Here is a 27,130-nt window from a genome sequence, read left to right as displayed (position 1 = left end):
AAGAGTTGAGTGTCTTTTATTCAATCTGAATCATGATACATCATTGATCATGGGACACCTCCTTCTCCACCAAAAATCAGCTTTAAACATTTCCCTTTGTTTCTGGTTAGCGTGATGATGTCCATTTGGAACACGGTAGGGCCAAGTTTCATACGAAAAAAGGAAGAAAAGTCAGGAAGGAAACATTATTTGCAGCAAGGGAACACTGGACAGGTCCTTAAATTAAAGTCTAATCATCATCTAGTCTTCGTGTTAATATCTGGTTTGAAATTTGACAGCCAGCATTCCAGCAGGAACATAGGTACTGGGGCTGGAGGGGTGGCCTAAGCGAATTGTGGTGTTTTTCTGGTCCTGTAACTTCAAATATATGCCATGTTCGTTTCCCAGCAGTCAGCTGGAAGAGAAACATGTCACGTTAAAACAGAAAATGTTTCCTGAGCTGTAAATAAGCAAAAGGTTAAGGTTCAAAATAATTTTGTGGAGTGTTATTGTGAATCAAAGAAACATCCCCCTCTTCTTTCTTTACCAGAAATCTGGTCCTCAGCTGAGCAAGGTACTTTAGCTTGTGCCTAATTTGAAGCCAATAAGTAGTCCCATTAAAGAGCAGTACATGGCACCTTGCTGAATCCAGGACATGGTGCATTCTCTGGGCCCCATTTTGCTCTCGCTTTCACCAGTGTTGAATCACTCCAAATTCAGCTAAGCTATTTCACAGTCATGCAGTGGAATTAGGAACAGAATTCTTTTACTTTCCCTTCACTCTGTTGAGCTTCCAAAAGAAAACGGCACAGGGAGCTTCCCCTTATTCGGTGGGAGAAGGATCTTTTATAGTCCAGCCCTACACGTACACGGTTCCTTGTTGGTAGAGATCACATGAAGGAAAAAGAAATCTCCAGCAAACCAAACAGAGGTATATTTTAGGATGGACTATTTATACATCAAGCTGTGACCCCTGAGAGATTAAAGGGGGGTGAGAAAGAAAACAAGCCCAATTCTCTGAGGCTTTTCCATTATAAAAAGAGCAATTAAAAAGGACTTGTGACTCAGATTTAATTTTATAGAACGTCTGGTGTGAAAGTAACCTACATTCTACATTCACTACTGCTGATGCAGTTGTTTCCAGGAAGTTGTTGCAGATGGACCTAGCTAGCTAAAATTCCCTTTACCTCCCAAAGCTATTTCAGGTAACGTGAGAGTTGTTTTGCTTTTGCCGTAATTAAGGGTTATAAAAACTGGTTAAAACAAACATGAGAATTGGACTTGTGACAGCCTGTGCAGATCTACAGCACTGTGCAAAACCAAAGCAATAGTGCAGGAATAAAATAAAATAATAAAAAAAAATAAAAAAAAAAAAAAGTGAGCCACACATGCCTCATACCCAGCTGTAGCTCAGCCATTCCCAGATGTAGGGCTAGACAGACAGACAGACATTTGGGTGGCACGTCTGAACCAATCCACCCAACTCCATCTCCACAGGTATTTCCTTGACTTAGTGAAACAAACCCTGGGTTTTGTGCAGTTACTCACCTTACAAGCCACGAACAATCTGTGTCATTTCATCTCGGTTAGTGGTACAGTAAGTAGAATTCAAGTCACGGGACATTCTAGTATGGGATCCTTGCACTGGGAAAGGATAAAAATCTGCCCGTTCCCAAGCCCTCCTAGTTCAGAGCAGGGCAGTGGAACTTCAAGAGAGACAGCTTTTTGTCCCCCCCTCAGGTTGCTCAGTATCATTAAGGATCTGAGCCACTTCCCTGTTTATTTTCGGGCGGTAGAAGGCCATCTGTGAAACAAATTCTATGTAGTAATGCAGGGGTCCTCTGGACATCAGTTTTGCATAGGATGGCGGTGCCACAGACCCCAGACCCAAACCAAGGGGTTTATTTGTACTGAGGTCCAGCTGACGGCATCACATGCTCAACCATGTCCTCTGCTAGTTTCCCAGCAGCTATTTCACTTTGCCTCCCAGCTGGGGAACAAGCAGCCACCATCGCTGTGGCATTTGGTGGAGAAATAAGGATGCTTTCGTGTTACTAAAATGTCTTCATAATCAGTTAACTAGTTAAACTTTCCATCATAAAATTCTCTCCTTGGAAGGGAACGGGAGGAGGTGTCTATAGGGACCCTGGATGTATCCAAGCCGTGATGAGTTTTCTGGCTGAGTTCCTTTGTGACCTTCACTATAGCACCCAGTTGAGCTTCCAGTACCATCTTTGCACAACCAGGGAAAAGACTTCACATACTACAGCTCACACTCTCACTCCATAGGCAACCTCTACACAACGAAGAGGCAGTTCTAAAGCACCCTGGAATTCCAGCTGCTCGTTGTTTCTGGGTGTTCTACCTTTCGGAGCAGCCTGTGGGTTAGTTCAGGCGTCCGATGACACAAAGGCCTGGCTCTACTCTCTGCTGCAGTTCTGAAGCCCCACTGCTTCCGTGGTGGCAGGAAACGAAAAGCGCAACCATCTTACGGAGGGGTTCCAATGTTGCCTGCCACCCCCCATGAAAACCTTTAACTGCAGCTGAAGTCTTCCTGCTCACACTGGACGTAAAGCCACGTATGTTCTCACCCCTGATGATTCCTCTCTCTTCCCATGTCCCAGCTTTTCTGCGCTGCAGACGCTGTTTTATAGGGACATTGCCGCATCTGCCAGAGTCCTCTCTGATAAAGGGAGGGTTGGCTCATTTTCACCAGCCAGCATAGCCAAATCCCATGCTAGCAGCGGGTCTCAAGGGATTAATGGTGCATGGCTGCTCAGGTCAATAGAGAAAGAGAGGAGGGGAGTCTTTACGTGCACGGTTATACCATACTTTGCTTTATACCAGAGACCCTACGCCCTGTGCTCAGGGTCTCTGACCTTATCCAGGGCCTACATGCTATAGCAAAGCCTCCCTCTCCAGAATCCTTCCCGAAACTATTCCCGAGAGGGATAAATCTAACCAAAGTAAAAAGCAAGAGTTGAAAATGAGGCACAGCGAGTCCTCCTCCAAGACATAGTCTTTACATATTTTCAGCGCTTCAATCGGTTTGTTACATTTCAAGTCGCACCGACAGGGAGCAGGGTCTATCCCGGGGCATCCAAACTTTGTGAGAGCAAGTGGCTAAGGTAGCCCTGGGATGAGCGCAGGCCCTGCGTCCACTTGGCATATTTAAGCGTAACCACTTGAATGAGAGACCAGTGCACACAGCATTTGCTTGCACCTGCCTCTTCTTTGAGAGGAGACTAAAAATGGGTGGCTGCTGGAATTCACCAGCAGCTCCTCAGCTCCACCCTTGCCTTGCAGTTCTGGGGCCAAATCCTGCGAAGAATGAAGTCAGTGGTGTAATTCCCATTGACTTCAATGGTGCAAGATCAAGACCCTAGGAAGATGGTGGCTGCTATCTGGGCCAACCCCAGGCACTGAACCGGGGACCTCTGGAGCTAAAACACAAATATCTACAGCTTGAGAGAGAGAGAGTGCCAGGCTTTGTAGCAGGGGCTGTGATACGCACACAGGAGAATGGGTAACACATATTCACAGGGAGATTATAATTGCATTTGTCCTTCGGGCCAAAACTTCAAGTTTCCTAGTTCTAGAGGGCCAGTGACTTACCAAGGGCCAGGTTTTCAGAAGTGCTCAGCGCCCAACAGCTTCTACTGAACCACTTCATTTAGGTGCACGCTAGATGGATGCTACGGAGCACTGGGCTCTTTAAAAGCAGCAACAAACAAAGAAACAAACAAAAACTGGCCCAAGCCTGAAACTTTAGACAACCTTGAGACAGTTGAAGAGACTGCCATGCAAAACTAGCTTAACTGGACTATGCATACCATAACCTTTCCTTGGAAAGGATGAAAAAGCCCGACTGGCACGGCCCCGTTCCGTGCAAATGTCATTGCTTTTCATAGCCATACGTTCGTCGGCAGCAAAATTGTTCCGTTTGTGCACGGAGGACAGGAACCTGCAGTCTCTGGGGAGTCTCACATGCACCTTTTGAGAGGTCACTTTGCTTCTGGCAATCCCTCTGCCAAATAACAAAGCTGCAAGCGCATCTTTAAAAGGGGAAAGAGAAGAATCTGCAGGATAGGTGTGTAACAAAGAAATCCATTTTACACCGTACGAAGGTTGTTACTCTATGGGGACTAGTGTTTACAGCAAGGAGTCTATGCTCTAGGATGAGATCCTTCCAGTAGGAATTAGCAATGGGTTAGGATGCAATAATGCAGACTGCCCAGTTAACTAACGTACAGTTAAAATACTTGCAGGTAAATCGAGTAACCTGGCCTGCCTGGTCCTCACAAGAGTAGGGCGGATGGGCATTTGTCAGTCCAGTCCAGTGCTGGACTAAGGAACAAGATCTATATAGTTAGATTTATGCTCTTAAAAAAGTAATTTAAAATAATATTTGCCACATTCTAAAATGTGGGGCTGGTTGTGCTGGAGTAACCCACTGTTCCCTTCCAACATTGCTTTCGCCCCTGGGATCCGGGCCGTCCCACCTTTGTTCAGCTGCCGACCATCTTGGCAATTAGCAACAACTCCAGGACTGCACGTCAGTCGCATTAAAACACAGCAGATTGCAGCTGCACTGGCTTCGGGGAGAGGCATGCCCCAGAGACTACAGGCCCCCGCACACACTGCTTCATGTAGAAGCAAGCAGCCTTTCACTGAGATCGAGATGGAACATTGCACTGTGGGATTTGTCTTCACAGCCTGCACTAAGAAGAGGGGGCCAAGTTTTTAAAGGCGGAATAAAAACACATACATTCGATGCTGCACAGTTAAAGCCACGGGGTGCTTTTGCCTCGAGACCTCAGAGATTTGAAAAGGCCTTGGCTTCCTGTATGCTTCTTGTGATGCTATTATTCCTTCTTCATTTATATATACCACAGCCCAAACTGGAGGGTCTCTCTTTGACAAGACATAGGTTATTTAAAAAACAAATGAAGTCCTTTTAATTTCCCATTCCCTCACTTAATCAACCCCCAAAAATGCAGTGTGCGTTTAGAATTGTTATTTGTTTTACGATCCTAAAGTAAGGCATGGTTATCACAAACATTAAAGCTGATGGAGCAGTTTGTTATGATACCCAGAGGAAGTAAGCAACTTCGTCCAAGTCAACGGGATAGTCTGTTAACAGCACTGGGGTCTTCTCAAACAGCTCCCCTTTGTAACTGCGCCATTTGCCGGCCGGGAGGTACACGTCTCGCTCTTGCTTGCCCAACTCCAGGACAGGGGCCACCATGAGGGTGTCCCCAATGAGGAACTGGGAGTCAATCTTGTGAGCGAATTCGTCACTGGGAGAAATCCACCAGATGGGCCGTATGATGGGGTCTCCCGTGTCGGTGACCTCCCCGGCCAGCTCCAGTAAGAGAGGGGCCACCAGGGATTCATGCAGCTCCGTGAACTTCTGTGCAATCTCAATCACTTCCTTATCATACAGCCAGGGGGGGATGGAGAACTGCATGGAGGGCATGAAGGCCGACAGCTCCAGCCAGCGGATGTACAGCTCCTGGTCTGGGATTTCAACAGCACCTTCCGTCTTGTTGGGGAAAAAATTCCCACCAATCATGTCAGCTGAAATGAAAGGGTATCCCAGCATGCTAATGGTGAGCACAGTGGGAATCAGGGACTTGAGGCCCAGCTCATATCCCCAAACTGAATCGCGGTCGATGATGCGGAAGAAGCACGAGATGTTTTGGGACTGGTAGCCGACCCTGACTTCGGCGAGCTCGTAGAACGGAATGGCCATTTCTGTGTACCGTCTGGACCAGATGCTGGGATCTGACAAGGGCCTGAAGGTGCTGAACTGCTTTGGGAGGTAGCTTATCTCCCCAGCGTCAAATTTAAAGGACGCTATGCTGTACTTCGACCGCAGTTGTCTCAGGTGGCTCTGAAACCACTCCCTGGCCGCTGGATTGGTGAAATCCAGTATGGCCCCAATGCCATTCCACCACTTCACCATGGCGGGGAGTTTCCCCGTCGGTTCCTTGATGAAGAGCTGCCGCTCTATTCCCACTCCAAAATTGGAGGAATTGTAGTTTATAAAGGGATGCGTCCACAGGGTAACTTTAAATCCATCTTCTCTCAGTGTTTTGAACATTTCTGTCACGTTGGGAAACTTTACAGGATCGAAATCAAAATCGCCGTAAGTCTGCGTATAGGTGTCATCGATTTCAATATGGCTGCAATTAAACCGGTACTTTTTAATCTTTTCTGCAAAACGCAGGAGCTTATCCTGGTCAATATCATTTTTGTACAGAGCCCAGGTAGACCAGATGGGGTACCGGAAGGCGTTTTCTGATGGGATCTTTGAAGGCTTGTTAAAGTACCTCCGCACCATGTATTTGTGAATGGAGGTCACATCCGAGCCGACGCACACACGGTAGCTCAGCTCCGGGAAAGGCTGCTGCCCAAGGGGAGGCTTGTAGGGAGAATCCTTATACCTGGCTTGAAAGAAGAGCGACCGTTCGGTGGCGTTAAACCCCAGGTGGAAGGGCACTGAGTCGTTGATCTTTATAGCCGCCGCTTTTGAGGAGAGCCAGTATCTCTCCAAGATGCCTCCAAAGCTGTCCCTGAAGGAATACACGTCGCTCGTCACGAAGGGCATGGGCTCCTGGTACCCTGGGAGTCTAATGGGCCAGTGCTGGACACTCATTTCACAGCCCCCATACCAGTGAGCCCCTCCCAGAACATGGTGTGCTCCACCACCGTGTCCACCACAAACTCCTCCCAGCGAACGCGGTAGCACATCACCGTGTCCTTGGGCTTGACCGTCTGAATGAAGAAATTTAGCTTCCCTTTGTCCGACCTGGTGCAGGTTAAAATCTCCCCTTCTTTCGAGCAGGACTCCAGGTCGAGGTTGCCCGACTGGAAGGCCAGTCTGACGACCACCTCTCCCTTCTGGTTTTTGATGATGAACCCATCCTTCCTGAGGTCCATCAATTCCGTCTTTAGCCGCTCCGCCTTCCTGAGAGACGCCGTGTAGTAGCACCAAGCCACCACCGCCGCAATGAACAAGATGAGTCCGATGGCTATTGCACCGATCATGGGCTTCAGCTCCTTGGACGGCTTCTGCTTCACCGGGGTGAAGCTTTCAGGCAGGAACGTGTACATGATGCTATCCTTTCTGAAGAGCTTGCACCGAAACAACAACCAGATAGCTGGTTTTCCACGAAGTTCTGAAGCATAGAACCTTGGGGCTCAAAACACGTAGTTCCTTTGAACAGACTTCATCGGGCTTTCAAAAAAAGCAAGGAAGAGTGGTTTATGCAGCTGTCATTTCTCCTCCAGATCCCTTCCATCCCTGAACACTGGTGTCTGAAAGAGAAGGGGGAAAATACGTAAGCATCATCTAAGCCAAAGACGTTACAGGAGATCTTAGAGACCAAATAATAGTGGGGCCCGTTTGTGCCAGGCTCTGTGCTAATGGAGTAGCAGGCAGTCCGTCTCCTGAAGAGCTAACAGAGAAGACAGTCAGAGAGTGGCGAAGAGCGGAACACCCATGCAGAGTGAACAACGTGATGGAAGCAAACGGCATGTTAGTGCCATAGAGACAGAGAGAGAAAGTGTGTGTGTGTTTAGTTAGGAGGGGGATCATCTCAGTGGAAAGTAAAGGGCATGGAGAGGGGACGTTGAAGGGAAAGGGGGACAGGGCCGCAGAGAGGAAGGGAAGAGGGGCAGGCGTGCAGTTAAGTCGAGGCGAAGAGGCCATGAGGGAGATGGAAAGGATGAGCAAAACAGCCAGTGAGCACAGGGCAGAGAAAGTCCAGGCTACACATTAGAGAATGCTCTGAATGTCCAAATGTCTCTGGTTTGGCACCTTCTGCTCCTACCGGCTACAGATTCTAGCTAGCTCCTCTCTGCATTCATCCCCCATCACCCCCCGGCCACCTGGGTCCTTGTTTCCCCAGAATGTGTGTGGGGGTGTGTGTGTGTGGGTTCGGGGTTGGGAGCCGCTGGGGGAGAGGCTGTTATTAGCCATAATGTCAGACTGCTAAGCTCAGCATGGAAGAGAACACCGCGGTGTAGAACTCTCCCTGAGGTCATTAATGGAGCTAAGAAGTGAAAGCAAGCTGTGTTCTGAAAATCAGCAATCTGTATGGAAATCAGCAATCTCAGTGAACGCCCCGGGATCGAATGGAAGAGACTGGTTCAAGGCTATTTCACACTGTGTACTTTCCAGGGGCTTGTCCACTCTCCGGTTTTTGGTTTTATTTCGGTTTTAACTTGGGATTCTGAGCCAGTCTTACAGCTCGTCGTGAATTTCCCATTTGAAATGATGGACAGAAAACGCTATTTCCACAAAAATGTAAGTGCCACATAGGGAGGGGAAGGAGGAAATCGAACCAAAATATTTTATTTCACCGCTAGACGGCATTTGCCTATGCAGCTGTGGAGATTCATGGGAGTTGTCGTTTGGGTTCCTCATGACCTCGCTCGCGCCTATGTACAGGGCACAGTCTCTCATGATGCACTGCAGTCTCCCTATATGCATCACGGGAAATGTAGTCCAGTCAGGAGACCGGGCCCATAAGAGAGAATGGGGACAAGCAGCATCTGAACTACGACTCCTATGAGGCACTACAGCACCATAGACAGAGGCAGTTTTCATGTCACACTGACTCAAAATGAAGCATTTCCATTCAAGTCAACAGACCCAACGAATCTTTCAGTTTGGGCCTGGCAAAACATTTATCAAAAACCATTACCAAAATTATTATTTTTTTTTTTTACCAAAAACTGTCAAAACATTACCAAAATGTTTGATTCAGAACTTTTCATTGAAATATCAAATTTTGTCATTCAACTGTTCCATGCACTTTGAGAGTAAAACAAATGTTGAAACACCAGAATTTCCCGCAAAACAGAAATTCTGATTTTCGGTTAGTGGTAGCCAGATGGCATGTGTGTTGAAGGGAAGATGGTGATCAGAAAAACACTGCCCTTGTTTAAATCCTAAACACTTTTTAGTTTTAAAAGTCTGGATTAAGGCATTATTTTGCCTAAAACTAGAGGCTAAACTGAAAAGCCTTACACACCTTTATTGGGCAGCGCTAATTAACAGCCGTGGAAGAGCAATCATGTGATGATCTTAATTTTTTAATCTATGTCTACATCTTAACTCAAGTTATTTTACTCAATTAGCTCCTTTAGAGTTAACCTCACTTGAGTGAAAATCCACTCAAACCGCACAGAGTAGTTGGACTGGAAGCTGACGAATCTGTGTTAACTCAAGTTTTAGCTGATTCCCTCTGACTGGCCAGCCAAGTGGAGATAAAATTAAGCAGCACCACACTCGAGTTAAGGGTCTGTGTGTGTGGATGGTGTGGCAGATACGGCAATATCCTGGACAAACTTAACTGAATTAAGTGTAAGTATCTTAGGAATTCATTGTTTTAAAAATGCAAACGTTTATATATTACTGGGGGATAGTATGTAATTTATTTAAGGGAGAGACAGGACTAAGGTAACCCCTGGAAAGTGTTATGAGCTTCAAAGGACTCTTAAAATAATGAGCCAGACAAGACTAAACTTTTAGTTGAATGGATTTCCTAGGAAATACTTAGGACAGGGCTCGACAAACCCCGGGCACCAGGTTGCCATGGCACCTAGAAATTTAAGTCTGGCACCTAGTATTTCTCCGGGGGGAGCTTCCGCTGTGCTCTGGCCAGGGTGCCCCGCCGCTGAGCCCACGTTGTCTGGCTCCTTAATTTTTGGGCTAGCTCCTAACTCCGAAGCAAATTTGTCGAGCCCTGACTTTGGAGAAGGAGAATGCAAATTACCCACTGCCAGACCTATCTTCTGAAGCTGCGCGCTGAGAAGAAATCGTTTGTCTGCTGCTCACCTGTTATGTGAGGACAAGATCAGGGGCCCAAACTAGATAAGTGTGTGACTCTCAGATGCGGGGGGTGCTGGTTCTGAGCGAACAGCTGGTATGAACTTGAGACTGCAGAGAAACCCCTTTGTGGTTTGAAGGATTGTTTGCCGGCCAGAGCCCTTCTTGGATTTGATCTCTGGTAAGCTTATGAAGTACGTGGGTAATTTCTTTTATAATCGTTTTTAATGTTTTCTCTGTAATGCTGTCACTTAACAAAAAATGCACTTGCTTAGAAAGAGCTGTGTAGTGACATAACTCTGGCAATTACACTGTTTAGACCCCCTAAACGTTTGACCCCCCCCCCGGTCCCTTACTCCTGTCCATGCCCTCCCCCACCACCACCAACTGTGGCTGAGAGCGGGGTCATAGTTGGGATGGGGCTGGGAGCCAGGTCATGGTTGGGGGGCTGAGATTGGGGCTGGGGGCTGAGGCTGTCCCTGGGGCCACAGGGCCGGGAGCCAGGCAGCCGAGGCGGGGGCCAAGCACCGAGACTGGGGACAGGTGCTGCGGCCGGACTCCGCGACCGGGGTGGGCAGGAGGGGCCGAGGCCAGGCGCTGCGGCCAACAAAGAGGCTGAGGCCGGGGTCAAACCCTGAGGCTGGGGAGGGGGCAGGACTGGACACCGCAGCCAGAAGTGGAGGTCCGGGGGTGGGAGCCGAGGTTGCGGCTGGGCCCAGAGCAGAGTTGGGGGCAGAGCAGGGCTGGGTGGCGCTCCCTCCATGGGGGCAGGCCCGGGCCCGGCGGCACACCCCCGAAACGTTCCGGCGCGCCCCACAGATTGCAGATCTCTGGTTTAGAGCCTCCGGGGAGAAAAGCACAGCACAGGCCTGCGTAGGCAGTCTGATTGCGCTGGGGAATTCACAATGGAGACAAGGAAATGCCCTGGTCAAGAGAGAGAGATGCCGGTCTCCACCCAAGAGAGGTGACAGCGAGGGAACCAGAAGCCTGAGAGTGGGGGTCCTTGCGAGACCATGGAGGGGGAATACAGGCGCAGAGAGTTTTCCTGAACTGACAGATGGAGCTCGAGTTAACTCCGCAGCGAAGACAAGACATATAACTCATTGTCAGTGGGAGGCTTGTGAGACATTGTACGGTCATTAGAGTTGGACAAAAAGAAAGTGAGACCCCCCCACCCCCAGCCAAGGTGGGAGGATAGCTGTTTTTGCTAATGAATGCTAGTGACCCTATAAAAGGCTTTTTCTAATGGGCAAAAGCCAACCTATGCTGCTCCTGACCGTGGCTCTGCTCCAGCTAGTTATGTTGGGCACGCAGCAGCAGCCGACTGCGGGTTATAATAATCCCATTTTGAGGCATGGATATGCCAAGATCCTAGTGGATTTCACTTGGCTGCCAACTCGCTTGGCTCAGCCAAGGGGTGTAAGAATAGAAAGTGCAAAGCGAGAACAGGAGAGGGAGCAGACACGGGGAAAAATGTAGGGAGGGAGCACAGGAATGGCAAGAGACAGGAGCAAGAGAAAAGAAGTCACATACATATAGGGCCGCCTGATACAGAGGAGAAACGATTAGCCAACTGTTTACCTGCCCAATGGGCAAACATCTGCCTATATATTTCTCTCCCTCTGTAATCCTTCGTCTCTTTGCAAATCTCATCTGGGAAGATCTCCTTCTGTGACCATGAGAGCTGGTCAAAATGTTTTCCAACACAGAGGGTTTTGGGTGTTTTTTTTTTTTTTTTTTTAAAAAGGTTTTGTTATTAACAAAATTGGAAGTTTTCACAAGATTTCTGTTTTTGTTGAAATTTTTTGAAGCAAATCAGAAGGTGTGTGTTTCTTTAGTTCCCCATCTCACTTCACCCACTGGGGAAAAAAGGTAAACTCGGAGAGTGTTCCTTACCACCCCCACTTTGGAATAAAACTTTTCCATTGAAAAGTTAAAAAAACAGACATCCTTTTTTCTTTTTTAAGTTATCTGGGAAATATGCCCCCCCCCCCCCCCCCCCGCTCTACTGACTAGTCTTTGGACAGATTCCTGTTGAGATAAAGACTTAGTGTGCAGTACAAAGCGCCCCCATCTGCTGCAAACTAGCCTACGAAATTGTTTCTATTACTGTTTCCCTCAACCACCTCTCCCATACACCATCCACTGTGTGTTGAGGCCAATTCTCCAGGAAGGGCTAGTCTACACTTAAAACTTAAAGCGGCACAGCGGTGATAGCTATGTTGGTGGAAGAGCATCTCCTGCTGGCATAGCCCTGTTCACACAAGCGCTAATGCCAGCAAAATTTATGTCACTCAAGGGTGTGGGTTTTTTTCACACCCTGAGCGACAAAAATTTTGTCAGCATAAGTGAGCTAGTGTAGGTAGACCAGGCCCAAGTTCTTTAGGGAAGGAATGGTCTCTTATTATGTGTTTGTTCAGCATCCACAACAAAAAGGCCACTGTCTGATTCTAAAACAGTTGTGACTACTAAGTACGGACAGATTGTCGAGTGTTCCTAAACCCCTTGAGTGCTTTTGTCTCATTGACTTGCAGTGGGCTTTGTGCTCCTAAGTTCCTTAGGCACTCTGGAAGGAAGCTACACCTACACAAGCCCCTTTATACTGCTAAAACTGTCTCCACACCAGGGCACGACTGCTTCAGCTACATCAGTTAAAGTATTACAAAAATGTGTAAACAGACTAGCCCCAAAAGGGCCCGTGGAAGTCTCAGTCCAGGTCAACACAGCCCTCAGGAGCCTTGCCACTTCTAAACGGTCTCTAGAGGACATGAATAATGTCAGCCAGCCTGCTGGCTAGCGGGCCTTCTACATGGCGTGATCCACAGGATCACAGGTCTCGGGGTCATGCAGTCCCAGCACCACCATGGCACTGGATTCCCCGCTGACCTTGAACAGAGAGGCCAGCGTGCAGCACTGAGAAACAGGATGGCTGCATACGATGCTGTGATTCTACTCACAGGAACAGTGAGCGCTCACTCAGGGTCGGGCCGGGAGTCCTACATCCTGTCATCCGCTTTAGGGGAGCACAGACCAGCAGCTCATCCTCCAGGGGAGAGGCCATTTCTGTCATTATCATTCTGTACTGTGTAATGCCCAGAGGCCGGATGGTACCGGCACACCCTGAACAGTTTACCCGGTCAGTGTAGAAGACAGACACGGCAGCTCTGTCAAGGACTGTGTGTACTGTACCAGGAGTCTATTCAGGAAGGGGACGCAGTACCCCAAAATCCCACCATCCTTTATAAAGGACTTTTGTTTAGGAGCCCAAAATAGGTTGGCTACAGTGCACGGAGTAGAGTCTGAAAGACAAATAACTTTATAATCATCCTAAACTAGAAATCGGTGCAGGGGGGCGGGAGCAATTTTTACAGTGGGGGTGCGGGGAGGCATTGAACCAAACTGCAAACCCTGTATATAATGGAAACCACTTCATACGAGGTAGTGCAACAGCACCCCTCACTCCAGCACCCAGGCATCGGAGCCACAGTCTTTCATTAAGAAGCCTGCCTTATGGGGGTCCCAGGAGAAATGCATACAGAGATTCGCACTACCATCGGGGGAACTTGTTGTGACCCCTGTATTTACACTGCCCAACATCCTACCTGTCAAAGTTGGTGACCTTTCTTGGGGAAGCGCCGTTGTATTAATTGGGCCCAGCGCTTTCCCCGAATTGCGAGCTCAACTGTAAAAAGTAAGTGAACCTTTTTTAAGATGTCACAGTAACCTCTAATAGCAAACGCTGGCGGGAAAAGGGACGAACAGGAAATGGACTGAATGAGTCCAAATAAACAGGCCTCCTGATCAAACTCAAGGACTGTGTTACGATCATGCCTGAGAAACAAGAAAAGTGGAACCAGAAATGAACCAAAAATCGGTGTTGGAAACCAGGCCTAACTGGTGGACAACATAATGAGGGGATGGGCTATTCTGCCCACCACTTTCTTTGTGGGTCCTTGGAGAAAGACTTTAGAGGAGAAAAACTGACTGCCGGAGCACGCTTCATCATCATAGCTGCCACCCCCACCATCTCCTAGGATCCCAGAACCTTCTTTGTCCTAATCCTGAGAGATGCCCTGACCAGCCAAGCCAGAGAGAGGGACCCAGACATCATCAGCACCTCTTACTGGCTTCACCTGAATCCCACACACCACCTAGGCTGAAACGGGATCAGACTGTAACAACAGCAACGCCAATCCATCTCAACTGACTTCCCTTTTCACTCAAAAGGACAGTCATTACAATCTCTGATGCATCTAAGAGACGGTCAAATAAGGGTTTTTCCCCCTCCCTTCTGAAAACTCTCTCCAGCTAAAGGGAAGTTGTTAAAATGAAAGCCACATTTAATACCTTACATTTCAAATGTAAGATATTAGGGAGGGGGCGGAATCTCCATCCTTAGAGGTCTTTGAGGCCCGGCTTGACAAAGCCCTGGCTGGGATGATTTAGCTGCGGTTGGTCCTGCTTTGAGCTAGATACCTCCTGAGGTGCCTCCCAGCCCTAATCTGCTATGATTCCGTGAAATGCTTTCACAGTTTTTCCTTCTTCTCTTTATTTTTAAGAAAAATTTAAAAACAACATTTAATGGTGCGTTCGCCATGGTGCTAAGTGGATGAGGTCTCTATACACCAAACCTTGTTTAACAGTGTTTAATGTTGCACAGCAACTGGCTTATGTGAACACTTAATCTAAATTAATACAATAGCTCTAACATCTCTAATATTTACAACAGGCTTTTGAAATTCAGCAGGGGCCAGGGCTGTGGCCTATGGGTTCTTGTGAGTTTACTGCTCCATCTGGGTGGCATCCCACCTGCTTTTCCTTAGCTCCGAAGCCTACAGGGAGTTCTGCCTCCAACACAGATGCTGAGAGCTCTCCGAGAGGCTCCAGTCTGACCCCATTGTTTTATTTCCAGTGTGAGCCCCAGCTCAGTTGAACAACAAGGCCCCAAACATCAGGGGTGGAATACTGGACCCATCAGAACCAGTGAGAGCTTTGTCATGGACTTCAGTGGGGACAAAATTTCATCCCAGCAATGTCGTACTTGCAGTAACTTGGATGAAGTACGTTTACATGGATTTTCACAGTGCTCTGGTCTGTGGGCCTCCATACAGCTAGATGGTGAGGAATTTGTCAGCCATCGGTAGTTCTGGCTTTCGTTATTAGCCCTTTCCCAGCCAGTCGGAGGAGAGTTGCACTTCATCAGTTTGGCCCCACATGTGTTTGAGGGGAGAAGTGTTGCCTAAAGGTTAGAGCAAGTGCCTGTGAGCCTGGACTCCTGGGTTTTATTTCCAGCTCTGCCATTGACCTGCCGTATGACTCTGGACAAGTCATTACCCCTTTCTGTGCTTCAGTTTCCCCCATCTGTAAAATGGGATGAGCACATGCTTATCTGTCTTCCAGGGAGGTGGAGACTGCAAAACGGTCAGATGACTTAACTGAGAAAACAGAACACAGCCATAGGCTGCATGGGTGGCCCTTAAGGAAACAGCATTTCCAACAAGAAATGAAAGAGTGAATAAAGAAGGGAAACTGAGGCACCTGGGAGCTTAAATGACCTGTCCAAAGTCACCCAGGTATAGTTTGTGGCAGAGTCAGGAACCGGACCCAGTTCAACCCGCCTAGTCTACACTTGCCCACTATGCCACGCTCCCTCCCCCATCGCCCTTTCATTCTGTGCACGTCTCCTTCCCCCCCTCCTTACGGGCTGTGATCCCGTCTCCCTGTAACATTAGCAATGCAGTCGCGTGGGCACGGCCGGATCACTGAAAACAACAAGAACACTAAGCTGCCGTGAGTCAGCAGCCACTGAGCGCTGAGAAGCAGCGAGAGGGAAAGGGAATGATTCAGGAACTGAAGGGAAGCTGAGGCTCGGGAGACAGTGAAGTGAAACGAATGCTATTCGGAGACAGAACAGAGGCAAAAGCACCCGTGAAGACCCGGCTGAACAAATCTCTCCCCCCTTGGTCAGGGGCCCTTTAGCTTCCTAGCCTTTCAGTTGCTTTAAATAATGGGATTGTTGTGGAATTAGGGGGAGATTAGCCTGGTTTAATTAAGTGAGCTGTACAGCTGCCAAGTGCCACAGAACCCTCGGTTCTCCCATGTCTGGGCTTGAGGATGATGCTACGTGGAAAGTAGCTTTGTATCATCAGGTGGCGGCACGTCATTCTTTGCAATTTAACCCCTAAGTTGCTTATTCTGCAGGCAGTCAGGACAGAATCACATTCCCTACAGCACTGCACACCTGAGTAGGGCCCCACTCCTAGAGGGCCCTAGTCATTGTAGGATGAGATCCTAGGTGAGTAACAAGGATTTTTCCACTCCCTCTGAAGCAGCAAACATTGGCTATTGATGGAAAACAAAAGGCAGTGATTGGAGCTGCTAAAGCAGACCCCTATCTTCCTCAGGCACCCTCACCATTTGAGGCATGGCCACTTGTACTTTCGGGGGAATTCTGTTCCACTGCCCAATGCAGGATTTATGTTCCCCGCGGAATTATTTCCCCCACCCCGCAGAATCGGTGATATCCCATGGACAACCCCACACATGGCAGGGCGTGGGCTGTCAGCACCCGGGCATGGCAGCCTAAGCCTGAGGGCTGATAGCAGGAGCTGAGCCCCAGCCACATACAGAATTCTGCACAGAATTTTTAAATATTCTGCAGAGAATTTTTAATTTTTTGGTGCAGAATTCCCCCAAGAGTACAAGTTGCCATGCCCCAAATGGTGAGGGTGCTCTCTCTTCCTGCTGGAGTGTTGGTGCCAAGGATTATAGAATGGCTTTTAGCATCAGAAGTTAGCTGCATGCGTGCTGTTATTCATGTAGCCTCAAGGGCATGCAGGACACTTTACAGGAGTGTTTACTAAGGGATGATAAGAATCTTGCCTGAACGAGAATATTGTCCAAGGCCCTAACCTTGCAGGCAGGCAGGGCTTTGCACACACGAGTAGTCCTATGAAGTTAATGCTAGAGAGTTAAAAACATATGCTTGCAAAGTCAAAGTACTAACAGACAGAAATGGAATGCGGGTGAAGTCCGAGATAAGAGATCCTGGTGTTAGAATGTTCACTTTTCTGCACGACTTGTTGGTTCTAGTTTTAAGACCGAAAACTTTGGTTTCCCAACAAGCGCTACAGCAAAGGAATGGGTGTTGTGTGCAGAGGCAGAGGTGATTAGCAAGGGAATGATAGTTGAAAGGAAGGAGAAGATTTTTTTAATCAAGGCCTTGGACAAGAGCAAAGATTTCTGGTATTTTGATTGATGGGGGAACTCAGGGTTTAGGTAGCAACATGGAAGGTGAGATATTAAAACCATGGGCCTTTATTGACTGATAGAGCTTGTTCTTTTATTTTGTCTAAAATAAACTGAAATTCTGTATTTTAATATAAAAATGGAAACGGAACACTTGTTTTTTGGTTAAAAGTTATGTTGCTACTAGAAAAAAAAAAAAAAGTTTACAAAAAGTCTTGGGTTTCTGGTTTCCCATCGATAACAGAACATTTGTGGGGAAAAGTTCTGAAGTCTCCTGAAAACGTTAAAACCTGCTCTATTAGACTGATTACATTAGCAGAGGCTTGACCACCAACTGGTACCTCTCCCCCATCCCCTTTCCAAAGTATTGCTTCCTCCCATGCTTTAATCTACGGCCAGTAGTATAAAATGCTAACATCAGTTAGTGTGGTATCAAAATACCTTCCACGTAAAAACTGATAATAATACAGACTCCACAGCAGTGAATTTCATGGAGTTTTTGGCACTTCAGCCCCTTTTAGGGTAATAACTTTGTTTAAAATGTTTGTTGTTGTAAGCTGATTAGTTTGGTTTCTTTTTGTTGACTGGGGTTTATTGAATAGAAGGGTAGGAATCAGAGTTGTGGGTGTCATTCAGTGGTGGAAAGGCTGTTTTGAAGAGGAAGATTTTGATTTAGTTGGGGTTGATCCTGCTTTGAGCCAGGGGTTGGACTAGATGCTCTCCTGAGGTCCCTTCAAACCCTCATCTTCTGTGATTCTGCAGAGTTTTCTAGAGATGATCAGATCCTGAATTCACCTGATCTACTCTGGAAGTTTATTCCACTGCTGGCTCCCCCTGGCTAAACCCCATCCTTGTAACTGTAATCCGTATGTCACACTAGAGTGAAGAGGAATCACAGAAAGCGTTGCTTTCTTTTATCACTGAACAAGGAGCACAGAGGAAGGACAAGGTGGGGGGAGGGGATATCTTTTATTGGGCCAACTTCTGTTGGAGAGAGAGTCACAAGCTTTCCAGCGCCACTAGAGCAGGACATACCTCATAAGGGTTACAGGTAAGAGGATGGGGATTAGCCAACCTAAAACAAAAGCTGCACAGTGCTCGCTCATGAAATCTGTAGCCCCTTTTTGTACTATGACAATAGTGGTCCCTTGTGTGGTCCCTTCGTTTAGAAGCAGCACATATCTGTTTGTGGCTGGGACGCTCTGAGTGCCGTTCCCAGACCTGAGGAAGAGCTCTGTGCAGCTTGACGCTTATCTCTCCCACCAACAGAAGATGGTCCAATAAAAGAGATATTCCCTCCCCCACCTTGCCCCTCTAATATTCTGGGACCGACTACAGCATACAACAAGGTGCACGGTGTTAGCCACAAGCTTTCTGTTTCTCTGCAGAGTTTCTGCTTAGAGTCTTCACCGCATCCTAGCGGGCTTCCTGCTGCAGTTTTAATGCATAGCCACACACTGCATGCCGAATTCTTGCTTTTGATCCAGTGTTGTCACCAAGGCCATGTAATCATTGCTGCCCCTCCGTAGGCATCGAATGCATGCAGCTGGCAACAGAGAGGCTCACGTTGTTTCCCTGAGCGAGCCCTTTGCTTTTTCCTTGTTGCATTATTTTCCCTTAATCTAGCAAAAATCTGCAGTTGCTCTTTTGCGTACGGGAAACATAACCGCCCCATCAGCCTCAAACATGAGAGCGACAAATTAATACCATCCATTAAGTCCCATTAGAAACCTTTCTAGCAGGCAGCAGTGTTGGTTGCAGATGATCTGGCGTCTCTCTCTTCGCTTCTGGGAGACACTAGCTTGCACAGCGTACCATGCAGAAGCTGCGAGTGATGGGCTATTAGAGTGACAAGGCGTCAGCAGGATTTTCTCAGATTAGAGGGTTGTAATCCCAGTTAAAATGAACCTTCCGATGGCTAGAAGGCCAATATAAAGGCTCAGACGGGTGCAATTTGGCTCATAAAAATGCAGCTCCCAAAGCAGCTGCAAATAAAAGTCAACAGAGCATCAGAGCCATCCAGGGTGCAACCCTGTCTGGAAACAGAACCCTTTATAAATATGAAGTAGTACCTAAGGATCTTAATCAAGAAGCAGGGCTGCAGAGTGCTAGGTATTGTACAGCTATGTCAAGGCAGCCCGTGCCCCACAGAACTCAAGATGTATTAGACAGAATGCAAGAGGGGGTTGGGGTAGAAGGTGGTAACAACAAGATGAATAGCATTAAGCAGAAAAGAAAACTTTACGTTCAAGATAGATGCAAGAGGTAGTACTTTCTTCAGGCTGTAGGCATGGATTTCATAGATTCCAAGGCCGGAAGGGACCATTCTGATCACCTAATCTGACCTCCTGTATAACACAGGCCAGAGAATCCCCCAAAATAATTCGTAGAGTTGAGATTTTAGACAAAACATTCAGTGCAGATTTAGAAATGGTCAGTGATGGAGAATCCACTACAACCCTTGGGTGATTTGTATGGGTTCATGCTATTAAACTGGCTCTCACCTTAAAAGGTTCTTGGGATAAAAGCAACAAATGAAGGCAACAGAGCATGAATGCAGATACCAAAGCCGAAGAGCTCATGTGTTTTTGGGGGAAGAGGTGGGATGAGTTTGAACTCAATGACTGGTTCTCAAAATAGCACAGATCTGGGCAACTTACTTTGTATTTCAGTTCACGTCTACCCTACTAGAGAGGACAATTACAGGAGCCAGGAGTGAAGACATGTGTCACAAGCCTTGACAAAGCACTTTCCAGATTAACTTCACACTAAATTTGCTGTCCTCAGAAGCATGCAGCTGCAGAACAAACTTACAGCATCTCACTGAAGAAAACATTGTTGCAATAGCACTCTGTGGGGAAGTTGCCTAATGCAACGCAGGGAGACGTGGCCCCCCAAACCTGACAGCAGCAGTGTTTGTTAGGCCAAAAACTTACACTGCCTCTGAAGGAGGAGTTTGAAATCTACATGGATGGCACTGTGGAAGTGGCCAAGAGTATGAAGCATTGCAATAGCAGTCATCATTTCCCATATGGACAAGTTTTACACTGCTCCGTCCTGCAGTTTAGCGCTCCGTGCCATCAGATTAAAAGCCAAGCCTTCATCTTTTGCAGCTCTGAGTATCAGGGTGGCATTTACTCATCAATAGAGGAGAAGTTTCTCAAAAGCGCTCAGTGTTAGCCTAACTGCACTGGGATTTTTACTACCAACGTCACTGGAAGCAGAGCTTGACTAATGCTGAGGGCATTTGAGAATCCCGCCCCACACAAACGGTCATCTGTTTTGGAGAACATGTGTTTTAACACTGCCAGAGCCTCTCTGCATCCCGGTGTTTGTAACCTTTTCTCTAGTTCCTTGAATGGAGACCAAGAGTGCGGAGTCTGGTAGCTGCCCTCAGTTAGGCTGCCAATCTGGAATCCTAGAGGTAGGCTCCTATTTTTAAGACTTCTGGTCTTTGCATCCAAGCAGTGGATGCTTCTAACGTTATTTTGGAACGACACAAACAGCAATGCAACTGCTACTTCCCCCCTTGAACACAATTAATCTTCCCAGACAGTGTCTTATTTCCTTATTCAAGAAGGAGCCATTTAGACCAAGTACAGGATTGCTCTATAGGGAAGAAAACAAGAACAGACTTTTGCAAACAAGTGTCACGTAAGACACTGTCTACTGGGACGCAGTTTATTTGCTATCACAGTTTGCTTTGATACTGCCAGAGAGTTTGAAATGCAGAATTTACTTTAGTCCCCAACAACAACATAGCACCCATTTATTTTTGATTGGATCAAAAACAAAACAAACCACCCACACAAAGCCTTCCTGATTGATGTATTTCTGTCACAGATCAAAGATGCGCTTTATTAAATTATGAATTAATTATGAAATTAGCCTTAGCCAACACTTTATACCCATCGGTCACAGGTAAGACCTGGACTAGATTTCTTCTTCTGAAGAGGAATCTAACTAGAGGTGGTTGGAAAATTTTCAACAGAATAATTTTCTATTGGAAAATCCCAGTGTATTTTGCAAAACTGTTTTTGATAAAATTTCATATGAAATTTCTTTCAATTAAAAAAAAAAAGTGTCAGAACATCCCATATTTTGCCATTTACAGACAAAGTTTTGATTTTTGTTTCAAACGTATTTATACAATTTTCTTTTAAGAAAGGTTGACATCAAAATGAAATGTTTTGAATTTATTTAAACAAAATGTTTTGCTCAAACTGAAGCGAAGTTTTGTGAAAAATTTTTGCTTTGTGAAAATTTTTTGCTTTTCATCCGTACTTGGGATGAAAAATAATTAAGAAATTTCAAGATTTTTCACAGGACAGAAAATTTGATTTCCAGCTAGCTCCAGTTCTTTGATTATTATAATAGAGCCTAGAATAACCATAGCAGCAGCACAAGCCTCACTGTAGGTTTGTAATTGGGTCATTTTAAAGAGAAATTTCAACATACAATTTGTCTGTAATAGCATGGCAGGATAAATCAAGTCTAAACTGCTCAGGAGACAGGGATCTCTTTGGGACAGAAAAAAAACTTTTTTTTACGCAATACAGCAATGATGCAAACAAGAATTCCACCCCGTGACTATGTAGCAATAGTTCCACCAAAGGTACACAAAGCTTCAACAACAAATCAGCAAGTGAACTCCACAGATTTTACTGCCAGCTCTTAAAAGCCCATATATTGGAAACAGTAAATGCTTATGCCAGCTAATTCAGGTTAAATAATCCCTGTGTAAAGAGCCAGCCCCCAAAAGTCTGTGCCACTTACTCACTCAAAACGTGAGCCTTGCAAAATTTCACCCTAAGTGGTGGGACAACCTGCTGCATTCAATGCATGAGACGTATCACCTGGGTTCTGAAGCATAGACTTGCGAGAGCCAAAAGGACTGTAAATCAGTAAACTATTATTCTGATCTGCTCGACTTCACACGTGCTCACCTTTTCCAAGGTCACAATACTTAGCAGAGACCGAAAGCAGGACCTCAGCAACAACGCTAAAAGACACTGCCACTTGAAGTACAGGAGTAGCTCATAAACTATGAGTAACTATCAAGCTGTTTGAATGGCTGAGGCTAGCCACTAGAGGGAGACATGACCGTTTAGACCAGTGGTTCTCGATCTGCGGCCCAATCAGCACACAGCTGAAGCCCATGTGACATCCTCAGGGCCATATAGGCAGTATATATATTGTGTGGACGTGGCCCACGTAACACAGAGAACTGCATATGCGTCCCACAATGATAAACAGCTTGAGAATCTCTGGTTCAGACCAAGCCAGTCAATCACACTTGGACCTTTTGATTTCCCACAAGCACCGCCGTCTAGTATGACTTCAGAGATTGAACAGCCAGGAGACCAGCACAGAGCCTTTCCAAATTACCTGCACCCATCCTGATATTCTCACCAAGTTAGGCCCTGGTTTATCAGCTAGCCAAGACTCCCTACCCCGCAGGAATGTTGGGGATGTGGGGGATTTGGAGGCCCAGTACTCTACAGAATCTCTCTTATGTGCAGTGGTATCTCCCACCCCAGTCCACAGCTGCCAAAGCCACCACGCCAGACAAAGGAGCCTGCTGGCGGTTTGCTGCAGATGCAGCACTGCCTTAGAAGGCAGCTTGCCACAACGCCCGGCCGCTGGAGCAGAGGGAGAAATCACGTCTCCTTCAGCCAGTGGAGCTCCCGTTGGCCTACCCCAGAGAGCAGTTGCAGGATACAGGCACTCCCTCTCCACCGGCAGTGTGGTTGAGCAGCAGCTGCAGGGGAGTCAGCAATTTTCTGGTCAGAGTGGTTTTGATGTGGTGACGCTGGTTTCCGGGCTACTGCCAGGTAGCGGCTGCTTCGTGCATTCTACAGAAACGCCTCCTTTCCAGATGGCGCTTTCACGCCTGCGATGAACTCGTTATTAACCAGCCCCCTGACCCACGGCCCCATACAGATTGCCCAGGTCTTTCTGGCATAGCTTCACCACCTCGCCTGGACTCGCTTGCACCGCAGTCCCTGCCCCATGATTTATGCCACGAGTGTCCTGGCACCACCTCATCCCTCCCCATGAACCTGTAGCATGAGCCTCACAGCTTGGTTCCTGCTCTTTTGAAAACCTCCCCATCAGTTGCTGGGCCTACTGGTGCCCCTGTCTCCACATTTCTAGGTCTGCATATTTGAAACCAGTTTAAAAATAAGCCCAGCTAAAATTCCACTTCACAGGGCTGGGCAGCCTCTCATCTTTCTGATCGCTGATAAGCGGGTGTGCTCAACCGCTCTGGACTGGCAGAATCCCAAGCAAGACTACAGCAGACACCAAGGCCAGCAGAGAGCATGTATGGGGAAGAAGGGGGAGGCAGGCCCCTTTCGCATCAGCCTACCGTGACATTAGCTTATATTCGGTGTACTGCGCTTTTCAGGTTCTTCGGACAAACAGCCTCTTGGAGACAAGCTGCCATTTTGCAAGGCAAAGCTAACACAGCATGGTCCAGAAGGTCGCCCGGCTCATTCTCTCTCATGAAGACTTGATTTATTCTCGTCTCATTTCCCATACAGAACGGCAATCTAAATGACTGCTGCCAGCTCTTGCGGTATTGGTGATTTTGGTAAAGTCCCAGCTCCGGCAGTTATATGATTAGGTCAGAATCTCAGCTTTCACTTAAAATATATATTCTAGTTCTTGTGGGTTTGGAGAAAAACAGGGGGGAAAAGAAAGTCTAAAAGACTCAAAACTCAGACGGCAAATCAAAAGAACTATTTTTTTTAAATCTTATGACTTTGGGGGGGCGCAACTCCTGCTTTGTTGAGCTCTAGAGGTTGGCAATACTGAACAGAAGCTTTGGGTGTATGGGAAATAAGCACTTGCCATGGTGTCGGCTAGTTACTAAACAGGGACAATGTACTCAGTGCTATATAAAGAAGTGGAAGACAGCAGCTGTGTCCTATAAAGGCCCATCCAAACACCTTTCCTTCCAAGTCTCTGCTGGCACTAGAACAAGTCTGCACGAAGAGACTTAAACTAGAAAGTTCACAGTAATTCCTACGATATAGTTGGACTTTTCTGTGCTTTTATGGCGAGAACTCCGCAGAGTTTCAAATACGCAGTCTTCCACTGCTCGTGGCAGCTGAGTCTCCGAGAAGTTCAGGAACCTTCTAGCTTCAAAGACTAATGGAGAGCAAGGCAGGGCACTGGCTTAATGCCTGATGCCACAGCACCCACAACTTCAACTGCTTCCAGTTGCGGGTGCTGGGCACACATTAAAATCCTACTGGGCACCAAACAGTTCACCAGGCAAGTCTGCAGCTGCTTGGAGTTGGGGGTGGATATGCAGAATACGGTCTCCTTATTCCTGCCCCTCTGGAGACCTGGACTGGCGTCTGCCTGGCTTATGAGCTGGGTCATGAGGTGAGATGGCACAAAAGGCAGCCTTCAAATGGAAGAGGAAATGGGGGGGGAGAGGGGGGAAGGGAAGATTCTTGTGCTTCCTAAAGAGCACCAGCTTCCCGCACTCCAGGGAGTCCATACACCTGCAGACAAGGTGATTAGCTATAAGCAAGCTACTCTTAGGCCAACCGTTCATTGTTGCATAATCACACTGTGTGAAACCTGCCAGCTAATGTTGCCATTGCAAAACATGTATATATATAGAGCCACGAGGCCACGCTGCTCTGCCTAAACAGACAGGGACCCATTCCCTGACCTCAGGAGTTTATGGTCCAAAGAAGATTAGCTATCAGTCATAGTTGCATGGAAAATTAGCACAGCTCCGGCATTTAAAAACTTGGAAGGATTATACACCAAGGTTGCAGACTCAACTTCCCTCCTCCCCCCCCAAATCCATGCATACACACTATTTAGTACCGGACCTCACAACTCTCCAGGTATCGCTAATGCTCCCATCTCTGTAGTATCCCATCTCCATGGTATCCAAGCGCAACTCACTGCCATGAGCACTTTCAGTGGTCCATCAAGTGTTCCCTAATATTGCAAAGCTAGTAACAATACAAGATCATGCTAACTCTCCCAAATCCAGATTAAGTACACTGCGGAGAAGTGAACTGGGTTTCTCTTCTCCTTCCACCCATCACCTGGTGTGTGCGCTTTATAGCCACTTATTTGGTAATTATAGAAAATGACAGCTGGTTAGCAACTAGCAAGGAGCAGGAGATATCTGGAAGCAGCAGTCTGGCCTGAGAGATTAGCTGTTTCTCTGTAGCGCATCCCACCCATTAAATGTTATGACAGTAATTAAAAGCTTGAGGCACTTACCCAGACAAAGAACAAGGAGACCAAAGCCGTTAATTCAAGACTCCTGTATATAAAAAAAAAAGACGTGGCATGAGTGCTTGCCCCCCATTGAAAATGTTACTCAACTAGTTTATGGATCCCACTGCCTCCCCCACACTCCGGATCTTTAACTCAGCATGTGGAAGCTGAGGAGCAAACTCCAATCTGACCCCAGGTCCTATATTTTATTTCAGGGCCCCACTCTACCAGGCCCCATTTTCCAGATGATTTGTTTGTTGTTGCACAATATTTAAAAAAAAAAAGCTCCTGTGAAGGAACTCATCTTCCTTGGCTCCCCCGGCAGGGAGTTCAAAACAGGTCAGTAAAGAATCCAGGCGTCTTTTCTATTAACCAAAGAGTCCACAGCTTCTTCTGGCGTCTAGTGCATGGGGACGAGCCAGAAAACTTAAAGGAACTAGGGGCCGGAGAGCCAGCTGGGTGCTGACACCGCGCATTGAGTGTAAACTAAAACTCACCGCCCCCTTCCTACAGGGCAATGGCAGCATTTATGCTCTTTTCCACAGATTTCTGGAGGCGGGTGCAAGCTGGGCAGAGGTCTCCGGGGAGGAGGGGGGGACACAGCTCGACAGGGCGCCTTGCCTTCATCTGAGCAAGCCCCAGAGAAGCGTCTCGGGGAGAGGGGACAACACATCCCAGGACAGGAGGGAGGGGGGGGGGCAGACACTTTAGCCAGCGGTGGGAACATAATCCTGGCGGATCCGCCGCTGACCACCTGCAGCCTGGCTCTCCACGGGCGGCAGCGCCGGGCGCTCGGCGGCTGGTCCCAGCCCGGCATGGGGCTGGCATCCTGGCAAAGCAGTCGCCGGGCAGGGGGCCCCCTTGGCCAGCCAGCCAGCGCCGCGGGAGGGGGCAGAAACGCAGCCGTGTTTATGTGGCTGGCTTTTCCCTCCCCTTCTCCCCAGCCGCGCCTGGCGAAGGGCAGGCCCCCGGAGGAGGCGAGCGCCCCGCAGCCCACGCAGCGACCCCGCAACTCACCGCGCCTCCGCGCCGTTCCCAGCCCGGTGCGCTCCGGGCTCCCTGGGGCAGCAGGACGCGCCGCCCGGCCAGGGTTGGGGTGGGTGGGGTGCGCCCCTCGCTTCCTCATTGGCCCCCTCGCCTGCTCTTCAGGTGTGTGTTGGGGGGGGGAAGCGAGTGTGGGTCCAGCGGGCTGCTGGGAGCTGTAGTTTGCAGGCCCGGATTGCAGGGCGGCGGGCCGGGGAGGAGCCGGGGAGGGGTCTGGCCGCGCGTCGGGGAGGCTGGCGCTGCGCCGTGCGCCCTGGGGAGCTCCGGCCGGCCGGGGCGCGGAGCTGCAGCGAGCGCCAGGGGAGGAAGCTGGCCCCTGCCACGTCCCTCCCCAGCGCGCAGGGAGCGGGACCGGGCCGCCCTGGGGATGGGGCAGGAGCCTGGGGTGCACGGGCCCCCGCCCCGCTGCTGGCACCGACCCACTGTCCCCCTCTCTCCCCCGGGCGGGTTGTGCCACAGCGCCGGGCAGCTGCAGCGCGGTGGAGGGAGCCGGTGGGGCAGCTCTGGGCTGGGGGGAGGCTGGGGAAGGGAAGCCGCCGCCAGCCCCCGCCAGCCCCCTCGCCTCTAGGCAAGTGACATGACCCCGGGCCGGGGGCCGACTGATGGCAGCGCCGCGGGGCAGTGGGACGCACGGGCGGTTGGGTGGGGACCGGGTGGCAGCAGAGCTGCTGGCAGAAGCTGGGGCCCTGCCAAATTCCCGGCCCCTTTTGGTAACTTTCACGGTCCCCGGGTTCTCAAAACTCTTACAGGTGGCGGGTTCAG

At 48.4% G+C, this 27,130-nt stretch overlaps 1 protein-coding gene across 1 annotated transcript; it reads right to left on the bottom strand.

Moving 5' to 3' along the window:
- On the bottom strand, positions 1-26,417 carry LOC137141779 (myogenesis-regulating glycosidase-like). Its single transcript, XM_067530863.1, is given in 4 exon segments — positions 1-6,672; positions 6,675-7,302; positions 25,328-25,370; positions 26,342-26,417. Coding segments are annotated over 2 exon segments (2,034 nt in total). The 5' UTR covers positions 7,099-7,302; positions 25,328-25,370; positions 26,342-26,417; the 3' UTR covers positions 1-5,062.
- Between the last annotated feature and the right edge of the window lie 713 nt (positions 26,418-27,130).

Source organism: Emydura macquarii, unplaced genomic scaffold (genome assembly GCF_026122565.2).
Source record: "Emydura macquarii macquarii isolate MOO-44397 ecotype Brisbane River unplaced genomic scaffold, CSIRO-AGI_Emac_v2 contig_3114, whole genome shotgun sequence".
Lineage (NCBI taxonomy): Eukaryota > Metazoa > Chordata > Testudines > Chelidae > Emydura > Emydura macquarii.
The sequence above is the reverse complement of the archived record's forward strand: the minus strand, read 5'-3'. Positions and strand labels throughout refer to the sequence as shown.